The following is a 19,944-nucleotide window of genomic DNA, read 5'->3' as shown; positions in this document are numbered from 1 at the left end:
ATTTCACACTGAAAAAGCTTCTTTCTCTTTCCATTTCTGCAATTACCCCAAGACTATGCAAAATGACATAAAGGTGATGCCCAGGAACACGAATATAATTGCAGACATTTTTTCTTACTCTCGTTTATTTATTTTAAGCCTTTGTATAACCCTTAAACATGTCATTTTGCACCCAGTTGATGGCGTGTGATTAAGAATCATTTCAAATCAGGAATTCCAAATGAATGGACAGTTCAAACAAACTTCCTGGAACCTAATCGAAATTTTGGGTCTTGAAGAATACATGGTGGTGAGTGGGCACAAAACCTGTCCAGATGTGTTGTAATGTAGTTCCTGAACTTGAGGTTGGTAATTTGATATATTACCACCCGGTCTAGATAATTTCAAAGACAGTGGCCAAAGACTATAAGGAGACTTCCTATGTGTTTAATTCAACTATGTTTACCTCGGCAGAGGCAGTCAACCACACAAGTAAATCATACAGCACTGAGGAATGGTTACAGCTGAAACCTCCATCTTCAGTCTTTGATTTTTATAATCAAATAAATATGCTTTTCTTGGCACAAAACAAATTAGTTTCATGCCAAGAATTTCAGAGCAGTATTAGTTCCACTGAGGACTCTTTTGGATATTTCAGTGATATATTTTAATAGACAAAAGATGGGAGGGTTGACCAATAGAAAGTTCAAATAAGCAAAAACAGTATGTCAAATGCTGTCAAGATTGTTAATGACAATGATGACTATTGTAAAAAGGTGTTTGTCTTGCTTGAACATTAATTTGATTATACTTTGTTCTTTAATGGGTGATTCTGCCAGCTCATCTGTACGAAAAACTCTCACACCAACATTTGTGCTCTTACGTCTTTAGCCGGTACCTGTTATCCTGAAAAAATGTCCTAACCTCTTTACCTAATTTTCAATGTTTGTGTTGTAAAATGAAATGAAACACCTACAGAAAAATGCGAAAAAAACTATTGAAACATTGTTTCTTAAAAGGGTTCAAATCTGATAAAAGGTTTGTGGATAATTGTGATTACTGTTTGTGTTAAAATCAAAGAAACTGGTTCACAATACAGAAACATGGCTATATTATCAGAAAACAGGCCCCTGCTGGTCTCATGTTCACATTTAGATTTCAAAATGTAATCGAAAGTGAAATGAACAAATGTTCTTTTATAATCTATTTTACATATAATGTGATTGCACATTTACTTTATAAATATATTATTACCTCTAAAATAGTAACGTATAAATCTCCTATGGTTAGGTCAATTAATCCTACGTGAAGTTGGTCTAAAAAAGAACTTGTGATTGTTGTCAAAACACTTAAAACTGGTGTAAATCTTTACAAATTACAAAACGTTAGGCATATCTCAGCATATCCAGAAACCTACACATGTACACTACTGGCTACAGCACATAGCTTCAGTGAGCTATACTATCGAACAGCATGTGATTTCAATGAGTTGTTCTTTGATCTGTAGAAGAAGTCTTCCTTTCTTCACAGGAGTCTGTGCTTTAAGTCATCATTATTTTTCTGAAGAGCTGAAAAAAGTGGCAAAGAAAAAGTAATGAGTACTACAATTTCTGTGTTCATATGTTGGAGACAGTATCGTTGGTGGTGACAGTAACACAAGAATGCATGGTAAAATAACTTAAGAGTGAGATGGGTGTCATTTAAATGCTCCCGCTAAAGGAGCCATTATATTCCACACAAAGCATGGAGAAACCACAACACAGGGTTCTTCAAGAAGCAAAATCAATACCGAACAATTGATTCACTGGAGTAAGTGAAATTCTACAAATACTGGTTTTATGAATCGGGATTTGATATTTTCAAATGTAAGTTCCAGGATTTGTGCACAATTTTCTGTGACTGACTGTTGAAGGATCCATTTCACCAAACATTTTATGAAAATGTCAGAAATCAATTCGTCTTGGGACTACTTCTACTATTTGAGATGATTCATAGATGTTGGGGCATTTACTAACATTCCCAAGACTACTCATACATTTTCACTGTGTTTTCCTACATAAAACACATTTTTGATGTGTCTACATGATTGTGGGACTGCGCATGTGGGTTTTGTGGAAAATAATGAACTGTGGTCCGTTGTAGATTAATGGTGAAATGAAGTGGAAGGTGCTTACAATTTTGTGTTGTATCCCTCATTGGTTTGTGCTTTGCCTTCCGTGCTTTGTATATTTGTACCATGTGTAGCTAAATATTTTAAAATTATTCTGATTAAAGGCAACATTTTCTACCAATCAATCCATTAATCAATCAAAATATTTAATTAGAATAAATATCCATATAAGTATGTGCATTAAATCAAAATTTAACACATTGCAAAAAATTAATGGTAACAGAAACAATGGCAAAATAAAATTGAGAGTAAGATCATTTAAGAACCCTTCACACTAGACAATATAGCATCAGCTGATGGCACCTAGCCCGCCTAAACCAAGCATACAGCCGTAGGCATTATTGTAATTGTATTTATATGCCAAGTTCAAGTAGTCTAGTGGATATGGATTAATCATTTGCAGAGCCTGGTACCCTGGTAGACCTGTCAGAGTTTATATAAATAATTTGGTGTATTCTATTTCCCAGTATGGAGAGACTAGAGAAGGGCACCTAACTTCAGACTGTAGCACTGAGGGTGATATGGGAAAGACTATCAATATGATTCCCAAATGTACTGAACATTTACTTCTAGGTATGTTGCTGCCATTTTACTTCTGCCCGATTTTTCAAGTGTTGTTTCACCCATCCCCAATGTTAGAGTTTAACAGATTCAATATGACACCTTTTCATTTTAGCAATACAGTGCAGAAAATATCACAAATTTGTATTAAGAAATAAGTCTCTAATGCACCTCAACTATACAGAGAAGGGAACTCATCAAGTACATTTTGGTAGTTCTCTCCACATTGTCTACTGCAAAAGGAGTTCCATCCCTTTGACTCCCACCGTAAGGATAGCACTGACGTTGGACATTTAGAAGTCACCCCAGAAAGGTGTTTTTTACTGGAAGTAAAGAAGAAATAGTATGTTAACTTAAAATTTGGCCATGTAAAGAGCACTGGTGATTTACTTAGTCCTATAGATTTTTTAGGCACTCTTAATAAGCAGACCACTAAAACAGACTTTTCAGATTTCAATTAGCACCAAAACATGCAACGGAATTTCCTAAATTATTACTTGTCCTCGCCATTGTGGCATTGTCAGCAGAGTAAGTGAAACTCAAGCCCCACAATGAATGGTAAGTCTGCTTAATGCAGAGCAATACTCATACCCATCTTTTATTAATACAGTACAGAGCATTGGTTGGGAACACAGCACTGGGGACCTCTTTCATTAATGGAAAAAAATCTTTGTTTTTTCTCCAAAGCGGACATAAACCCGACTGTCGGATTATAGATGATGACTACTAATCTTTGGTCAACAGCCTTCTTCACTTAGTTTTTTCACATTTTTAATCAATCCTCTACATCAAAAGCCCACAATAGAGCTAAGAAAAAGCCAACAAAATTGCTTTCATGAAGGGTGTAACATTTCTACTGAAAAACAGGTGAAAGTTATGTTTTATGTGTCCTGTTTTACTTCTAAACACGGATTGTACAGTGGTTGAAAATTGACTTCTCACATCTAATCATTAATTAATGCTCACGAAACATTTTGCCAAATATCTGTATCAAGGAGTTATGTTAGGACACAATTTACAAGGTCTATTTTTTGCCTTTTCTAAAGATCAATATGATTTCCACTCTTTCCACAATGAGCACACCATTTGCAACCTTCTGGACCATCATGGTCTAGTCAAGACAATTGTATTTTTATAGACCTATAGATCTTTTGACAGATGATATGTATCATGGGCCTTGAAACTATTTTGGGTAGATAGTGCCCTGAAAGTATCTTTCACAGCAAAACATGCTGATTAGAAGAGACAAGACACAGTAAGGTTGTTATTGTTGAGAGAACTACTTTCAAGATGAATAGACTGGTAATCATGTGTCCGTTTGTTGTCTGGATTAATAGTTAGCAGTAGGGAAGGGCTGTCCCTGAACTCTCCCCCACAAGAATAACATACCAAAATACTTAATGTTGACTGAATGTTAAAAATGGTCTTTTTCTAGAGAAGAAAGCAAACAAAAGCTTCTTTAATTTAAAAGGAGATTTATAATGCCTTTTAGTTCTGTAGTTTCTGTTTGATCAATAGCAAACAGAAGTATGGTCTTCAGTAGGTAATTTTTTTTATTCTTCCCATTTTTAGCCGCCATTCATACAGGGATCCGTTTTGATCAGGACAGCTCTTAAAGAGGGCAGAATCAGCTCATCTTAGTTGATGCTGGGTTCATGTGGATGTCTTCTAAATCAGCTTTTCCACACGCCTCCACACTCAGATTCGGATATTCGATTTTACCCCACGTAAAGCTTCCCATTTATCATCTGTAGGAATTTGTAAGGGAAAAACAAGTCAGATAGGGAAATTTTATGTGGTTGTTCCCCATTTTGAGACGTAAACCTTTACAATCGGATATATCCAAAAAGCTCAGAATGATGTGCGATATAAATTTCTGGCTGCTTACTGTCTTTCTGAGTATTTATAGAAGCAGCGACCTTATTCTCTTCTCCACCAGCCAAGGTTTGCTCAGCGGATGCTGTCATTTGAAATGGTCATTTAGTCAGCGTTTTCCCCTCAACAGATTCATTCTATGGGTTTACATGTGGGCTCTGAAGACACTACTCATTAGAGCCACTGTTAATCGAGTGAGTAGTCACTTCTGTGAGTAATTGCGTGTGGTTGTCTCTGGAGCAAAACTATTTAACAAATAATCTTAGGACTTACTTTGCTTCCTTTAAGATGCAGCTCTTATCAACAAAAGGGATGGCCTCTCTCTCTGTCTTTCCCAATTCAATGTGATTCTTTTCCAGGTTTATGACGCACTACGATAAAAAAGACACAGCAATTGTTATATAAAGACTGACAAGCTTTTATTATACCAGGAAAGAAGGTTACATTTACTATAGGGAAACATGACAGCTGGACAAGAAACTGTAGCCATTTGTTCTACATTTCAAGTCTAGTTGCAGTCGTAATGTGGAGAATCGCAAACATAAGCTAAACTTGATCCCTGAGCAGTACCTCTAACTGGAGACTGATAACTGTTATATGCAGCTCACTTTCTAAGGCCCACCAAGCCAACAGCCCATATCATTCTGAAATGTGTGGTAATGACTGTTACAGGATTGTGAGTTGTATGGCTTTTATCATACAAGGGGCGATAAAACCTGCAATCCTGCATACATTTCAGCAGGTCAAACCTTCCGATTTTTATGAGGGGAAAAATACCTGGCAAATACCGGGACATGCAACTATTGGTGCAGCAAGCACCAAAATCGGCACGTTATGCCCCATTTTGGAGGCAAACATTATTGCACCTGATAAACTCCAAAAATATCACACAAAAGATTGGGTGTATTGCACTGAGGGCTACTGTACTCTCTTTTTTATTTATTTAAATACCACTATGCAGAACGAGCCAACTGTAATTATCTGAGTTATCACCCATTCTAGTGATTGGCGTGTGTATCACAACCACAGTTCTGGGCAGTGCCTCATCCCATGACTATTATCAAACCCTATGAAAAATATGGAAAAGTAAACACTAATGGTAAGGTATGGTATTTGCATCTATGCAGCGCTTGGTATCCCTGATGAGGCGCAGCTACTCGTCTGTATAGACAGCAACCATATTGTTGGTCTGTCATCCCCCATCGAAAGTGATAGTCTGTGTGTTGAACTTCCATGCCTTTGGTCAGTTTGCAAAACTCTGTAGTAAAGATATGTATGTGCCATATCTACTTTAAACTAGCAATGAATTGGTATGAACCGAGCAAGAATACAAGTTCTTTCCCATACTATTGGTCTAAGGGTACCACATTCATAATAATGGTGTTTCCGTGCTGCATCCGTACCGATATCTGCTTGTGCCGAATACATAGTAATGGTCATTGTCTGCTGAATTCATATTAATGGTCTCTCTCTGCTAAATCCACAGTGATAGTCTTTTTATCCCACATTCTTAATAATAGTCTATGTGTGTCATACCCATGGTGTTGGTCTGTGTCACAACCATATCATGGTTGCGTGTGGTGTATACCAATGTAGACTGTGGGACACAACTAAGTTGTCATGCATTTGTAGCACAAATATTTGTATGAGTGCATACATTTGTAAGTCGTGAGTGTAAGTTTCAAAGACGAACATACTTCAAATCTAAAAAAAGATTATAGTAAGTCCATTAAAAGATAACTGTGAAAATTCAATAAAACATATTTTTAAGAGAATGCTTTAGCCTTAACAAACAGCTGCTCTTCAGAGTTGCTCATGGCTGTGAATACAATTGTACAACTATTTCATTCCATACTTCGCTCATTGGGCTGACAAAATATATTCCCACCCCTCTCCTGTGATACTAGAGTCAGACCTATAGAGGCACAATATAATAAGCCACCACTTCCATCCCAAAGGACCTTTGCTACCTCCTCATCAAAGCCCACATAGCCTTCAAGCCGATGGTCATCTTCCACATGAGTCAGATCAATAACATTTCATGTAGTTGAAATGTATCCTGTACCAAACCTACAGAGTTCATTTAATCTACTCTTTTCGTCATATAAGTAAAGTAATGGTAGGAGGAGCATAACACCGACCAAATTTCACAAAGCTCTGTATTTATTATTGGACAACTTTCACTTGATCACATCATAATATCATCAAGGCTTTGGTGCATCTTAGCTCCTATGCTATATGTGTCATCTTGCAGCCCGACATTTGTATAGTCAGTGCAATTGTGTTTTTCAAGGCAATACATTATAAAATGGGTACATTACAGATACAATGAAGGTATCTCAGCAGCAGTACTTTAAATGGGCCGGTACTGTCCGGTACGGAGTACCAGCACTTTTTTATTTTGAGAGGGAGATTACCGGCACTTCTAAAGAGAGACGTAATACTTTTAATTGGAGAGTACCGGCACTTCTCAGAAACAAGAAGGTACTCTGGTACAGGAGTGTAATTCTATTTTTCAATTTCAAGCACTGCTCAGCAGAGTCACTTCTGTGATCCATGGATAATGCAAACCATTTATCCACAGGTCGCTAAGTATTTTTTGAACTGTGTGTATTATCATCTTTCCACCTCACCACAATCATTCTTTTTGATATTAAAAATCCAAGCCCTTTAAACATGTTCATTTTTCCCTTTTTGAGGTCTAGCTTGACAGTGGCAGGGTAGGTCGGAGATAATATCGGTGTTGCTGAGACGGTCTGCTTGCTTCCTCTGGTCCCTGATTACTGCTGGAGTCAGGCTCAGTGTTGTGTCCTCCATGGGCTAAGCTTGGTTGGGATTTTCTTCACCAGATCTAGTGTCTCCATCCCCTTTTTCTTCTTGGTTCTCTGGTGTCGTGGAACTCCCCCATGTGGTATCGGTCTCTCCCACCTCTGTTTCAGGTGACGGAACGATAGCTGCTACTCCGAACCAAGAAACGTTCTTTGTGACCTGTTCACTTCCCTGATGGGATGTGACCAGGGTCCCATTTACTAGGTCCATACCCCTGGTTCAAAAGGTGTTAAGAACTTCCACCCTGGTTGGCGGTCTTTTAGAATCGCTTTGTCTACAGGTGAGATCACACGTGAGGCGGCGTGTCGCTTGCGGCTTTCACGCAAGTTTGTCTGATTGCGTCGATCTTGGGTATCCGTTGGGTTACATTGTGGGGGAGACCACTACCTGTGAACTGGGATCGTGTCCTGATGGTAGCCATCTGGCATCAGCGACCATGGAGAGCACGGAGTGGTACAGTGTGTAGTCCTTTGGTATTCTCTCAGAAGCACAGCTTCAGGGTTTGTCCCTTATATTACAGTGATTCTAAGAGTCTTGCTGAGTGTCAGCATGAACCGCTCCGCCTCTCCGTTCACTTGTGGACATTGGGGCTTGATTTGGTGCTGCTGAATTTTCAACTGTCCTAGGAGATCTTGGAATTCAGAGCTTTGAAAAGGCAGTCCGCTGTCCGTCTTTATCTCCTCAGGTAGGCCAAAGAGTATAAAAGCTTTTTCCAGCACTGGGGCTATTTTGCAGAAGGCCATGGAGTCAACGACCACGACGAGGGGGTATTTGGAGTAGCCACTGATATTAATCCAGGAAACTTACTAGGTCAAGACTCACTTGTGACCATAGTGCTGGGCATTTTTCTTCCCTGATGATGGGTGCTGGCTCTTTTTGGGCACTGGTAAGCTGGCACGATGGACACTGTCTCACCAGGTCGTAGACAGCGGTTTTCACTGTTCATTTTCCCTGTTCTCTGATGTTCCCCATGGGCCAGTTCTGTCACTTAAATCTGCGAGCTCTCGGGTATCACTAGGCACTGTCCCCTCAGGATGAGCCCATCCATCTTCGCACTTACTTCATTGCGCACTTGCCACATTTTTGTCAGCCATTCTCGGTCATTGCCTTGCCATCTATTGGTATCATGTAGAAAGTAGTGCCAGTAGCCACTTTGTAGCATGTACAGTACCCTCGCTAGCACTGGGTCTATCATTGTGGCATCACAAATTTCTGTTTTACTGTGTGTCTGGGGGCACGCCCTTGCAGTGAGCATGTCAACATATGCTTAGATGTCATCAGCGTTTTCTTCAACTTTGTAGGCTAGTGATGGTGGACGGCATGACAGGAAGTCGACTGTGTTCTTGGAACAAGATGGTGGTGGTCAGTGATGACTCTGAACGGTCTCCCACAGAGGTACAGGTGGAAATGTCCACAGGCCCATTCGATTGCTTATGCCTCTCTTTCAATTTGCGAGTACCGTGACTCGATCAAGTTAGTGCTTTGCTAGCAAAAGCAAGTGGGGTCCACCTTCCCAGGTTTACTTACGGGGTGAGCATGGCACCTAATCCCCCAGGGCTGGCATCAATCAGTAACTTGGTCCATTTCTTTGGATCAAAGTAGACCATGATAGTCTTACTTAGAAGTGCAGTTTTTACTGCTTCAAAGTATTTCTCTTCAATAGTACTCATCTTCCAGAGTGCGTCGACCTTGGTAAAAGCCCTCAAGGGTTCAGCGATGGTGGCCAAATTGGGGATGAGCCTGCCACAGCATGTGGCAATCCCCAGAAAACTTCTGACTTCTGAGACAGACGTCGGGTGGGGGCCTGTTGATTGGCTTGCGACTATCGGGGCTCGATCTGCACCCCAACTTGATTAAAAACATAGCCAAAGAACCCAATAGAACTTCGGAAGAAGGAGCATTAGTAGTGGCGTAACGATAATTGAGGGGGGCCCCCTGCCAGGTACGTGGAGGGGCCCCCTCCGGACTCTATTAGAAGCTCTCAGGCTGAAGTGCAGTGCTGAGGGGGCCTCCTAGAGCCTGAGGGCCCCCCGCACTGCGGGGGATGCGTGGGCCTGTGTTACGCCCCTGAGCATTAGTCCTGGTGTAAGGCTCCTCAAGAGTCAGCTGTCACAGAGCTTTGGCGGGGGTTCATCTGCCCCTTCTGTCTCTTCCCCAGGGCCCTCCTCTGCACAAGCTCAGAAAGTGTTAGAGCTTGCCACAGTTTGAGCAAGTGTGGCATTGGGCCGGGAAATCCTCGAGGCAGAGTTTCGTCTCACCCACAATATCCGCAACGGGGTTTCTGTGGGGAGAAAGTGAGGGTTTTTAGCGTGTTTGGCTTCCCAGTAGACCAGATGGTGTTGGCTCGCTTTGTCTTCACGGTGGGGGCCTTGTCAGGTTGTTATGTAATAGCAACATCCATCTCACCTGCCCAGGCCACAGACAGATCATGGGACCTGGCCATGATGAGGATGTTATCTAGGCTGATTTGCGGCTGTTGGAGGATCAGGCCTCTAAGGGTTTTGCTCCTAGACCCCTGGATAATTTGTGCCCTTATTTCTTTCGGTTGGTGGTCCGCTGTGCACGTGCTAGCACAGGCGGCCTTAAAAGGCATCTATGGATTTGCCTTCTCGCTGTCTGAGTTGATGAAGTTTAACACGCTTGAAGTCTGGGTTCAATTGTTGATCAAAATGGGTATTGAGCACTCGCACTGCAGCGTCATAGTCGTTGGAAGGGCCTGTGTTTGGTAACACAGTTTGTAAATATCCTCGCCTACATAGTGAAGCTGAAGGGACCATTTGATGGTTCCATCTGTCTTGCGTGTTGCGACAAAATAGTTCTCTAGCCTGCCAACCCATGCCTTCCAGCACGGTGACGCTGCAGCCGGGTCGGCTAGCTCACTGAATGGTTGTATTACTCCTACAAGTGTGCGCTCTGGGGTCGGCTGCTCCCTTGGTGCGCCTTGCTAGAGTGTGGCATTGGCGCCATCTGCCATGGTGGTTTGGCTTGGTGCCTGCGGACTTGCCTTCTAATGTGATGGAGCTGGGACTCTACCAGAGACTGATGGCCTATACTGTGATGTTCTACTTTCGGTTGGTTGTACCAATGCTTGATGGTGTATCTTCAGACTAAGGCTATTAACACTTTTAATGTCTCACCTATCCCTCTTAGCAAAAAGTATCTTCTTCTTTTTTTCCTCCTCTTTTCTGTCTCTCCTCTAACTGCCACTGGTAGCAGCAGTGCCCCAGAGTCAGCCTGTGGTCGGTATCGGCCTTGTGGGTGTTCCAGCGGAAGAACTCCTCCCCTTCAAGAAATGTTGCGGCCTGACCCGGTAAGTGGATGCTGTGGGTGGCAGCAAATTCCAGGATCGAGGAGGGGCTAAGGCGTTGCACGGCAACCAGAGGCTCAGAATACAGACGGGACTTGTGAAGAGGGCCGGAGGAGAAGTGCGTCACATGCACACAGGACAGGTTGCTCCATGGGGAGGCTTGTGAGCAGGACACGTGCCGGTTGAGGGGTTAGCAAAGAAAGTCCTCTGTTGTAAGCAGGATCGTAGAGAGGGGCATATGTGGTGGACCCTCAACACCAGTGTGCTGGGGCCATCTTGGCAGTTTCGGGCCCACTGAATGAGGCCTGCGTGCAAGGTAGGCGGCTGGAAAGAAATACACATGGACACTTTGTGTATACTGGTATGGGCCACGAAGACCACTAGTGGTCTCCACTCTTTTATTACATAGCCTCTGGCCGCGCCTGGCCAGAGGATGATCATGGCAACTACATGTGGGAGGACACACTTTGAACAAACAGGGCGCTTTCTAGGTAATGACAATCTGAAACGCGACACATGACTGCTCCGAAAATATATTTTTGTTTTTACCACTTATGGAAAATGGTCCTTGTTGGGAGTCATCACACCTACCTGTATTGCTTATGATATTTATTTCTCACTTTACCTCAAAACTTTCCTATTTGGAGCCACGCCCACAACTGTACCACTCACTTCAACAGCTGGATCACCACATGAGCCAATACCATGGCATCCCTGAAAAACCCTCAATCAAAAGATCCAACAAATAAGGTAGGGGAACAACAGTGACCTCAGAAAATCTAAGAGAGTTGGCAAACAACTTAAAAGACAATGGAGACCCACCTGAGGAACCACTGCAAGAAACACATACCAGGCTGCACTTAAAACAATATCACCATCAAGTAAAAGAGACCAAGAGAAAGGCCCTGACCCTGAGATTAGAATCTATCTCCAACAACTGCAAGGTAATTTTCTCCATCACTAACAAACAAACATATGGAGGGTCAAATGGGGATATAATTTAATGACCTGTCACCTTATGCCCCAATGATTAATGCAAAACACAGAAAGGAGACCAGGTCAATTGATGGTGTGCTGTCCTAGATGGAGGGCAGGAATCACCAGGACACCCGTGTGAGTGGGTATGTTAGGTCACAGTGGGCTGAAAAAGTCCCATCAGACCACCCTCTTGGCGGTTTATCATCATCTGGGAATGGCAGTAATACCGTTGCCCGCCTACGTGATAGTGCGGGAAAAGGACTCAGTGTGTTATGCCATAGTAGTGCCCAGAATAAAGTGTGAAAAAGAAAAAATGCAGTGCTATGAAAGAAGACTTAAAAATGACTACGTAAACTCGAGCAATGACTTGTCAACATAAGTGTAAGTGTCGTGATTAAAAACACGCCTGGTAGCGAATGAGTGGAGCTACGTTATGGCGCTGCGTAGAATGGTCAACTAGTTTCAGCTAGATGGAGTAGTGCTCCAGCTTTCATCAGGACCTTTGGAAATTGATACGCTACTGCAACATGAACTCAAGGGTGTACAAGTATAAGACAGCATAATTTTCATCAAAATACTTTATAAAAGAAGAAGTATCACCCAATACTTGGAACCTCTATGTCCTCTGAAGGCAGGAAGGAATTGTTCTACCTGTCAAAGAAAAAGGTACCATATGTGTATTACCCCACAGGAATCCAAGTGGCCCCATATACACCATCAAGACAACAGCACACCTGCATGAACATTTTGCGTCCTGCATTTCAAAAAAGCATATTAGCTTTATCACAAAGAGGCATTTCCTCACAGTGATACTTACCCAGCTTTGTGTGGGTGAAAACCTCACCTTTGCCCGGCAACCGCTCGGGAAATTGAGGCCCCGCTCTAATGTGTGAAAGAAAGGGGGAAAACACAAATAACATTCAGTTTAAAGGTGTCCAACCCACTAACTATACACATAAACCCAAAAGACGTGTGGTAGAACAATTCCTTCCTGCCTTCAGAGGACATTTATGTTGACAAGTCATTGCTCGAGTTTAGGTAGTCATTTTTAAGTCTTCTTTCATAGCACTGCATTTTTTCTTTTTCACACTTTATTCTGGGCACTACTATGGCATAACACACTGAGTCCTTTTCCCGCACTATCACGTAGGCGGGCAACGGTATTACTACCATTCCCAGATGATGATAAACCGCCAAGAGGGTGGTCTGATGGGACTTTTTCAGCCCACTGTGACCTAACATACCCACTCACACGGGTGTCCTGGTGATTCCTGCCCTCCATCTAGGACAGCACACCATCAATTGACCTGGTCTCCTTTCTGTGTTTTGCAATTTTCTCCATCATCCAGAAATTCACCAACCCAACAGCCGCAACCCAAACCATCACACCTACACATTAACTCTGCAACAACCTCTCTGACTTCTTCCATGAAAATATCACTAGAATCTACAACAGCTTTGAACCCCAGCCACCCCCCATTGGCCTTCCCAGCCTGCTAACCTCACCAACCAACTAACAGCATGGAACCCTAAATCCCTCAAGGACACTACAGCAATAATGAAAACAGTCCACTAGGGGACTCCCACAGACTCCTGGCCCCACCATATCTACAACCGGGGAATCACTCTGACTCGCACATACACCCGCATCCACAGAAGCAGAACATGAAGTCAATCATTCTCCTACCAAGCTCCCAAATCCTGGAACAATCTTCCCAAACACATCAGGGCCTCCCCCTCACTTCTTTAATGCCATAAGAAGCTGAAGACCTGGCTATTCAACTAGTCTTTTTGCTGGACCATCGAGACTTCCTGTATTCAGGCCCAGCCTCACCACACGCCTACACTCACCTACTTCCTGTTTGGCGCCTCGATACCCTCATCGGTGACAAGCAGTGCTCTACAAATCCACCTAACAAAACATTACATTACTGTCATTCAGTTTGGTAAAATTACTCCACCTCTTATGGAGTGCTTCCATATCAATGCAAGGGGTGTATTGTTTTCAGAACCAGCAGCAGATGATGAGGTCATTTTGGTGAATTCAGAAGCCATTTTGAAAAGAATGTTCCCCGACTAAAAGCACACATTCCGCAATGATAAATAAATGATTAATTCAAACATGGTGCAAATAATTATGTAATACAAAATATGTGTCATTAGTGTTTTACAGAGTAGCCAATTGTAGTTTATGTGAGAAAAGCTAAATAAACAAGCATTGGAAATGCAATAGGTCTCGCATTAGTAAAGTTGGAGTTATTGGTCTTGTAAATGACATATTTTATTTATTTGTTGGTTTTTAAAATTGCTAAATTGATGGCTTTGTCATTTACAATGCCAATAGTTATAACTTTCGCGAATGTGACACCTATAGCATTTGGAATGCAACATGTTTTGTATTTACGTCACTTAGATGGCAGCTCTGGTCGTTAGGCCACATCTCTAGAGAGCAGGAGAGTGCAGCAGGGGAGAGAAGCACAGCAATGCAATAGGTCTCGCATTAGGAAAGTTTGAGCTATTGGTATTGTAAAGGACACATTTTTTATTTATGTGCTTGTTTTGAAAATAGCGAAATTAATAGCTTTGTTATTTACAATGCCAATAGTTTTATCTTTCGCAAATGTGACACCTATTGTAACACAATATGTGTTGTGAGGCTGAGTGAGGGTGAGGGGTTGAGGGTGAGTGAGGGTGAGGGGTTGAGGGTGAGTGAGGGTGAGGGTGAGGGGTTGAGGGTGAGGGGTTGAGGGTGAGGGGTTGAGGGTGAGTGAGGGTGAGGGTGAGTGAGGGTGAGGGTGAGGGGTTGAGGGTGAGTGAGGGTGAGGGGTTGAGGGTGAGTGAGGGTGAGTGAGGGTGAGGGGTTGAGGGTGAGTGAGGGTGAGTGAGGGTGAGGGGTTGAGGGTGAGTGAGGGTGAGGGTGAGTGAGGGTGAGGGGTTGAGGGTGAGTGAGGGTGAGGGTGAGTGAGGGTGAGGGTGAGTGAGGGTGAGGGGTTGAGGGTGAGTGAGGGTGAGTGAGAGTGAGGGTGAGTGAGGGGTTGAGGGTGAGGGGTTGAGGGTGAGTGAGGGTGAGGGGTTGAGGGTGAGGGGTTGAGGGTGAGGGTGAGGGGGTGAGTGAGGGTGAGGGTGAGTGAGGGTGAGGGTGAGTGAGGGTGAGGGTGAGTGAGGGTGAGGGTGGGTGAGGGTGAGGGTGGGTGAGGGTGAGTGAGGGGGTGAGGTTGAGTGAGGGTGAGTGAGGGTGAGGGGTTGAGGGTGAGTGAGGGTGAGGGTGAGTGAGGGTGAGGGTGAGTGAGGGTGAGGGTGAGTGAGGGTGAGGGGTTGAGGGTGAGGGGTTGAGGGTGAGTGAGGGTGAGGGTGAGTGAGGGTGAGGGTGAGGGGTTGAGGGTGAGGGGTTGAGGGTGAGTGAGGGTGAGTGAGGGTGAGGGTGAGGGGTTGAGGGTGAGTGAGGGTGAGTGAGGGTGAGGGGTTGAGGGTGAGTGAGGGTGAGTGAGGGTGAGGGGTTGAGGGTGAGTGAGGGTGAGTGAGAGTGAGGGTGAGTGAGGGGTTGAGGGTGAGGGGTTGAGGGTGAGTGAGGGTGAGGGGTTGAGGGTGAGTGAGGGTGAGGGGTTGAGGGCGAGTGAGGGTGAGGGTGGGTGAGTGAGGGTGAGGGGTTGAGGGTGAGTGAGGGTGAGTGAGGGTGAGCGAGGGTGAGGGAGGGTGAGGGAGGGTGAGGGAGGGTGAGGGGTTGAGGGTGAGTGAGGGTGAGGGGTTGAGGGTGAGTGAGGGTGAGGGTGAGTGAGGGTGAGGGGTTGAGGGTGAGTGAGGGTGAGTGAGGGTGAGTGAGGGTGAGGGGTTGAGGGTGAGTGAGGGTGAGTGAGAGTGAGGGTGAGTGAGGGGTTGAGGGTGAGGGGTTGAGGGTGAGTGAGGGTGAGGGTGAGGGGTTGAGGGTGAGTGAGGGTGAGGGGTTGAGGGTGAGGGTGAGTGAGGGTGAGGGGTTGAGGGTGAGGGGTTGAGGGTGAGTGAGGGTGAGGGTGAGGGTGAGGGGTTGAGGGTGAGGGGTTGAGGGTGAGTGAGGGTGAGGGTGAGGGGTTGAGGGTGAGTGAGGGTGAGGAGTTGAGGGTGAGTGAGGTAACCTGGCATGGTAACCTGAAAAAAATGTGGGTGTGAGCCATGTGAAGGGGTCTGCGGTGAGTGTGAGACCCGAAAAGGCAGAAGTCGGGAAGGAGAGGCTGCGGGTAAGGGTGTGCACGAAAGTGAATGTGCACAAATGGGGCCATGCGGTGGGCGACCAAAGCAGAAGCGGCTGGCAGAATAAGCGGGCCAAGGCCGAGAGTCCACTGGGTGCACGCGTCCTACCCGGAAATGACTGGGGATAGGTGGGGAATGGCATGGTAACCTGAAAAAAAGGTGGGTGTGAGCCATGTGAAGGGGTCTGCGGTGAGCGCGAGACCCGAAAAGGCAGAAGTGGGGAAGGAGAGGCTGCGGGTAAGGGTATGCACGAAAGTAAAATGTGCACAAATAGGGCCATGCGGTGGGCGAACAAAGCAGAAGCGTCTGGCAGGATGGTGGTGCCGGAATAAGCTGTGCACATGTCAGGCCATGCTTCGAGTAACTTATAGAGATGCGGCTGACAGGATAGTAGGGTTGAGAGCAAAAGCGCCGAAGGGGCGCCTGTGTATATGCTGCTAATAATTAAAAAATGCATATGAGAACTGTATTATCGCAAATGATGGAAAAGATATCTCACCTGAAAGAAAAACAAGAAAGGAAACAAGACGGAGGGCATTGCTGTGGGGGGGGCGGGGGGGGGGAGGAGAAATGCACACGGCGGGCAGGGGAGGGGGCAGAGCGGGGAGAGCGGCATGAGGGTGTGAAGCAGCCGGGGCCTTTGAAGTGAAGCTAAGCTTCACTTCAAAGGTGTGGGAGGAGTGCGGCTGAGGGAACAGACGGCGATTTGGTGATGTGCACGCGCATTTTAGGTCAATGCGCTTGCGCATTGACCTAAAAGCCACGGGCACAGCACCAAATCGCCACAGTTAGGTAAACTTTGTTTAAAGCCCTATAGTCTCGCTTCTCTCAATGCGCATGCGCATTGATAGGTCACGAGACCTAAAAATAGAAAACAAATAATGTATTCAAAAATAGGAACTGAGGGTAAAATGCGTTTGCATACGTATCTAGACGACTCAGTGATCTAGAATTCTTGACATTTGCCGGATTCTTAACAATGGGTGCGACCTTCGTCTGGTTCTGTGGTAATCTATGCTTGAACTATATAATTTCTCTTTATAAATTCTGCCCGAAAATCATTTAATCAACCATTAGACAAACGAAATGGTATACAAATAAGTGTTTTAATGCACTATAATTGATTTCATCCTTGGCCAAATGCACATTCGAGTGGTTATTAGTGGATCCTACGTTGCTTTTGAAATGTAATGCTCTTTGCACAAATGCATTAAGGAAATGGCGGTTTCTTAACAAGTGTGTATAATCCTTAACCGTCGGAGCCAGCTAACGTCATCTGAAGGAACATCCATTCAATTCTCATTAAAAAGTGTTTACTTTCGGCCCAGATAGATCAATCATATCTAATTCAACTAAAAATGAGAGTAGGAAAAATAATCTACACTCAATGATTGAAACATCCCATTTGCAACCATTTGGACTATCTGGTTGTTCTGCAATCTTTCGGGCAGAACCAAGAGGGTGACCCACCTGTGCTCTGCAGGTTCAGATCTATTCAACTTTGATCGGTTCTCGTGGTGGGCAAATATTCTGATGCCCTTTGTGTGGGCCGCATGTTGTAGTGTTGAGAGCTTCTGATGCTACTCCATGTCCAAAACAGACTTGGTAGATTTCCCTCAAAGGCTCGCGGTGATTTCCTGTGCGGAGTACATTAGCTCTTTGTGTTGTTCTAAATTCAAGATCCTTTTATTTATTAATGTGCTTGTTTATGTAACAGTTTTATTTATATCGTGCAAGGGCACCAAGAGGTGTAGACACGCGTCACAAAGTAGCAGCAACAGCGACAGGAAGGTCTCCCGGTGAACAAGGAATGGAACAAACAGGAGGAGAGAATAGATTGCCGCTGAGGAGACTGGAGGGGAGGAGAGCATGGAGCGTGACGAAGAGAGAAAGGAGGTAACATGACGGGGCAGATTTACAAGGAAAGTGACTCAGAGCCATTTGGCTGCGCGCCGCACTGAGTCACTTTCAGAGCGCAGGTATCCGACATATTTACAACAATATGTCGCATCTCTTTGCTTCCCCCTGCGCTGGCGGATAAGCTGCAGTCATGCGCTGATGCAGGCACCCTTGCACCATGGTGCAAGGATGCATGCGTCGTGGGGAGATTATTTATGTGCAGGAAGGGTTCCCTTTCTACACATAAACAATCAGAAATGGCGATTTTCCACTTCTATGTGTGCCGCATTAGCACACATAGAGTTTGTAGAACGTCAATGTTTTAATGATTGTTTATGTGCAGGAAGGGACACCTTCCTGTACAATAACAATCACCAGAGGTGATTTCCTCTTTCTATGCATGCTGCTGCAGCACTCATAGAAAGAGGGAAAAAAACGAGGAGATATTAATACATTTCTCCTCGTTGCGCCTCCCTACGCCTCCCCTTGGGAGGTGTAGCATTCAGGTGCATTTCCATATTTACGATTTCTTGTAAATCTGGAAATGTGTCTGGTTCCATGGGTGTTGCATGGGAACACTCACAGCATCGCCCATGGAACGCCCGTTTCACGCAAAGTGCTGCGTGCAAAGGGGCCATATTTAAAAGAACAGGAAAAGTCACACAGGGTGGCTATTCCTGTGCTTGTAAATATGGGGCACTAAAATGCTCTGCTGGCACATTCACCCCAGGGTATCTTAGCGCTGAATAACAGATGTTTGTTGTTATGCAGATCAATGGTACTCATTTTATCAACCTCAGAAGGATGACAGGTTGAATTTAACCTGTGACTATTAGGTCGAACGCAGGCCCCTACTGTGTATGAATTAGTCCACTAAGCCACCAGCTCCAGCTAAAAAAGATGGCATGAAAAGCAGGGGGGGCGACAGAAGGAGGACCGCAGGGGTGAGGAAGGGTGAAGGGGCAGGACAGGGAAAGGCAAGGTATCATGGAAGGTAGGAGAGCCATGAGAGCAGGGACGAGGAGAGGAGGGGGGAACGAGGGATGGGAGAGCGCGGAAGATAGGGTAGGGCAGAAGAGGAGGGAAGGAGTGACGGAAAGTGGAAAGGAAGAGGGAAGAATTCTGGAGGGAAGAAGGTTCCGGGGCTAGATGGAGGGGAGGGAAAAGGTGAGAGAAGAGATGGGGAGGGGGTAAAAGGAGGTTGAACGGAGATCAGTAGACATGAAAAGGTGGAGGGAGTATGGGGAAAGTAGGGATCTTGGGCAAATTGTTCTATGTGAGGAGCTTTCATTCTGATGAGAGGCCCCCCCCGCGCCAAGGGGAGGGGGGCCCTTAGTGGCATTTCGTGTGAGAGGCAAGAGAGAGGCTGGGCCAGTGCACATCTGGTCAGGGCGAGTGGGAGGGGCTGCCAGGAAATATGAGGAGGAAGGGCAGGCATGTAGTGTGTCACCTAGGTGCGCCGGCAACTCCTCCAGGGAAAAGGATAAGAACATTGAACACGAGGGAAAAGCCCTCTTTGTCCTCTTGCCTTGGGTGCTCAGCAGGTCGCAGCCAGAAGCAAAGTTGTAGGGCGTTGAAGGAATGTGTAATTAAGAGATTATGCAGTAAAGACGAAGCCTATCTAAGGTGGGGGAAGTTTTCATCCAGTCGCGCAAAAAATGAGGAAAGTTAAGAGCTTTTGGCGTGTGGCACAGCATGGTCTATCGGAAGGGTCCAGTGGCAGCGGTTGGGACTTTATCTCCTGTGGGTGAGACTTGCTTACTGGCAGCGTTTGGGCTGTATCCCCAAAGGGTAAGTCTCTCCGATTATTCTGCACAGAGGGACACTGTTTTAGTGGTAATTAGAGGAACGAATACCAAGCTATTTCGAAGCGGTGGGTCTCCCCAGGGAGGTTGTTGAGGCCGACCACTCGCCACAGACAAGGGACAGAAAGGCATGGCGGAGGCCAGTGACGGTGAGGAAGCTTAGTTGCTTAGGGGCAGGGGTATTGCCAACAATGGGGTTTTCAGCGTCTGGAGGGACCCGGGGGGGGGGGGGGGGGGTGGGCAGTGGCCACGAGTACTTTATTGCCCTAACCCAACATGGATGGATGGAATACAATATTGGGGGGCTTCGTCAGTTT

At 45.1% G+C, this 19,944-nt stretch overlaps 1 protein-coding gene across 1 annotated transcript in view; it reads right to left on the bottom strand.

The window, feature by feature from the left end:
• Window positions 1–4,854: 4,854 nt before the first annotated feature.
• The window catches only part of NRIP3 (nuclear receptor interacting protein 3), a 246,588-nt gene continuing 231,498 nt past the window's right edge, over window positions 4,855–19,944 (bottom strand). Inside the window, exon 6 of the mRNA XM_078682735.1 lies at window positions 4,855–4,956. Within this exon, the coding sequence (XP_078538861.1) occupies window positions 4,855–4,956 (102 nt within the window). The remainder of the gene's footprint in view (window positions 4,957–19,944) is intronic.

The sequence above is a fragment of the Lissotriton helveticus genome, chromosome 3_1, assembly GCF_964261635.1.
Source record: "Lissotriton helveticus chromosome 3_1, aLisHel1.1, whole genome shotgun sequence".
Taxonomy (NCBI): Eukaryota; Metazoa; Chordata; class Amphibia; order Caudata; family Salamandridae; genus Lissotriton; species Lissotriton helveticus.
This window is presented reverse-complemented; position numbering and strand designations above follow the sequence as displayed.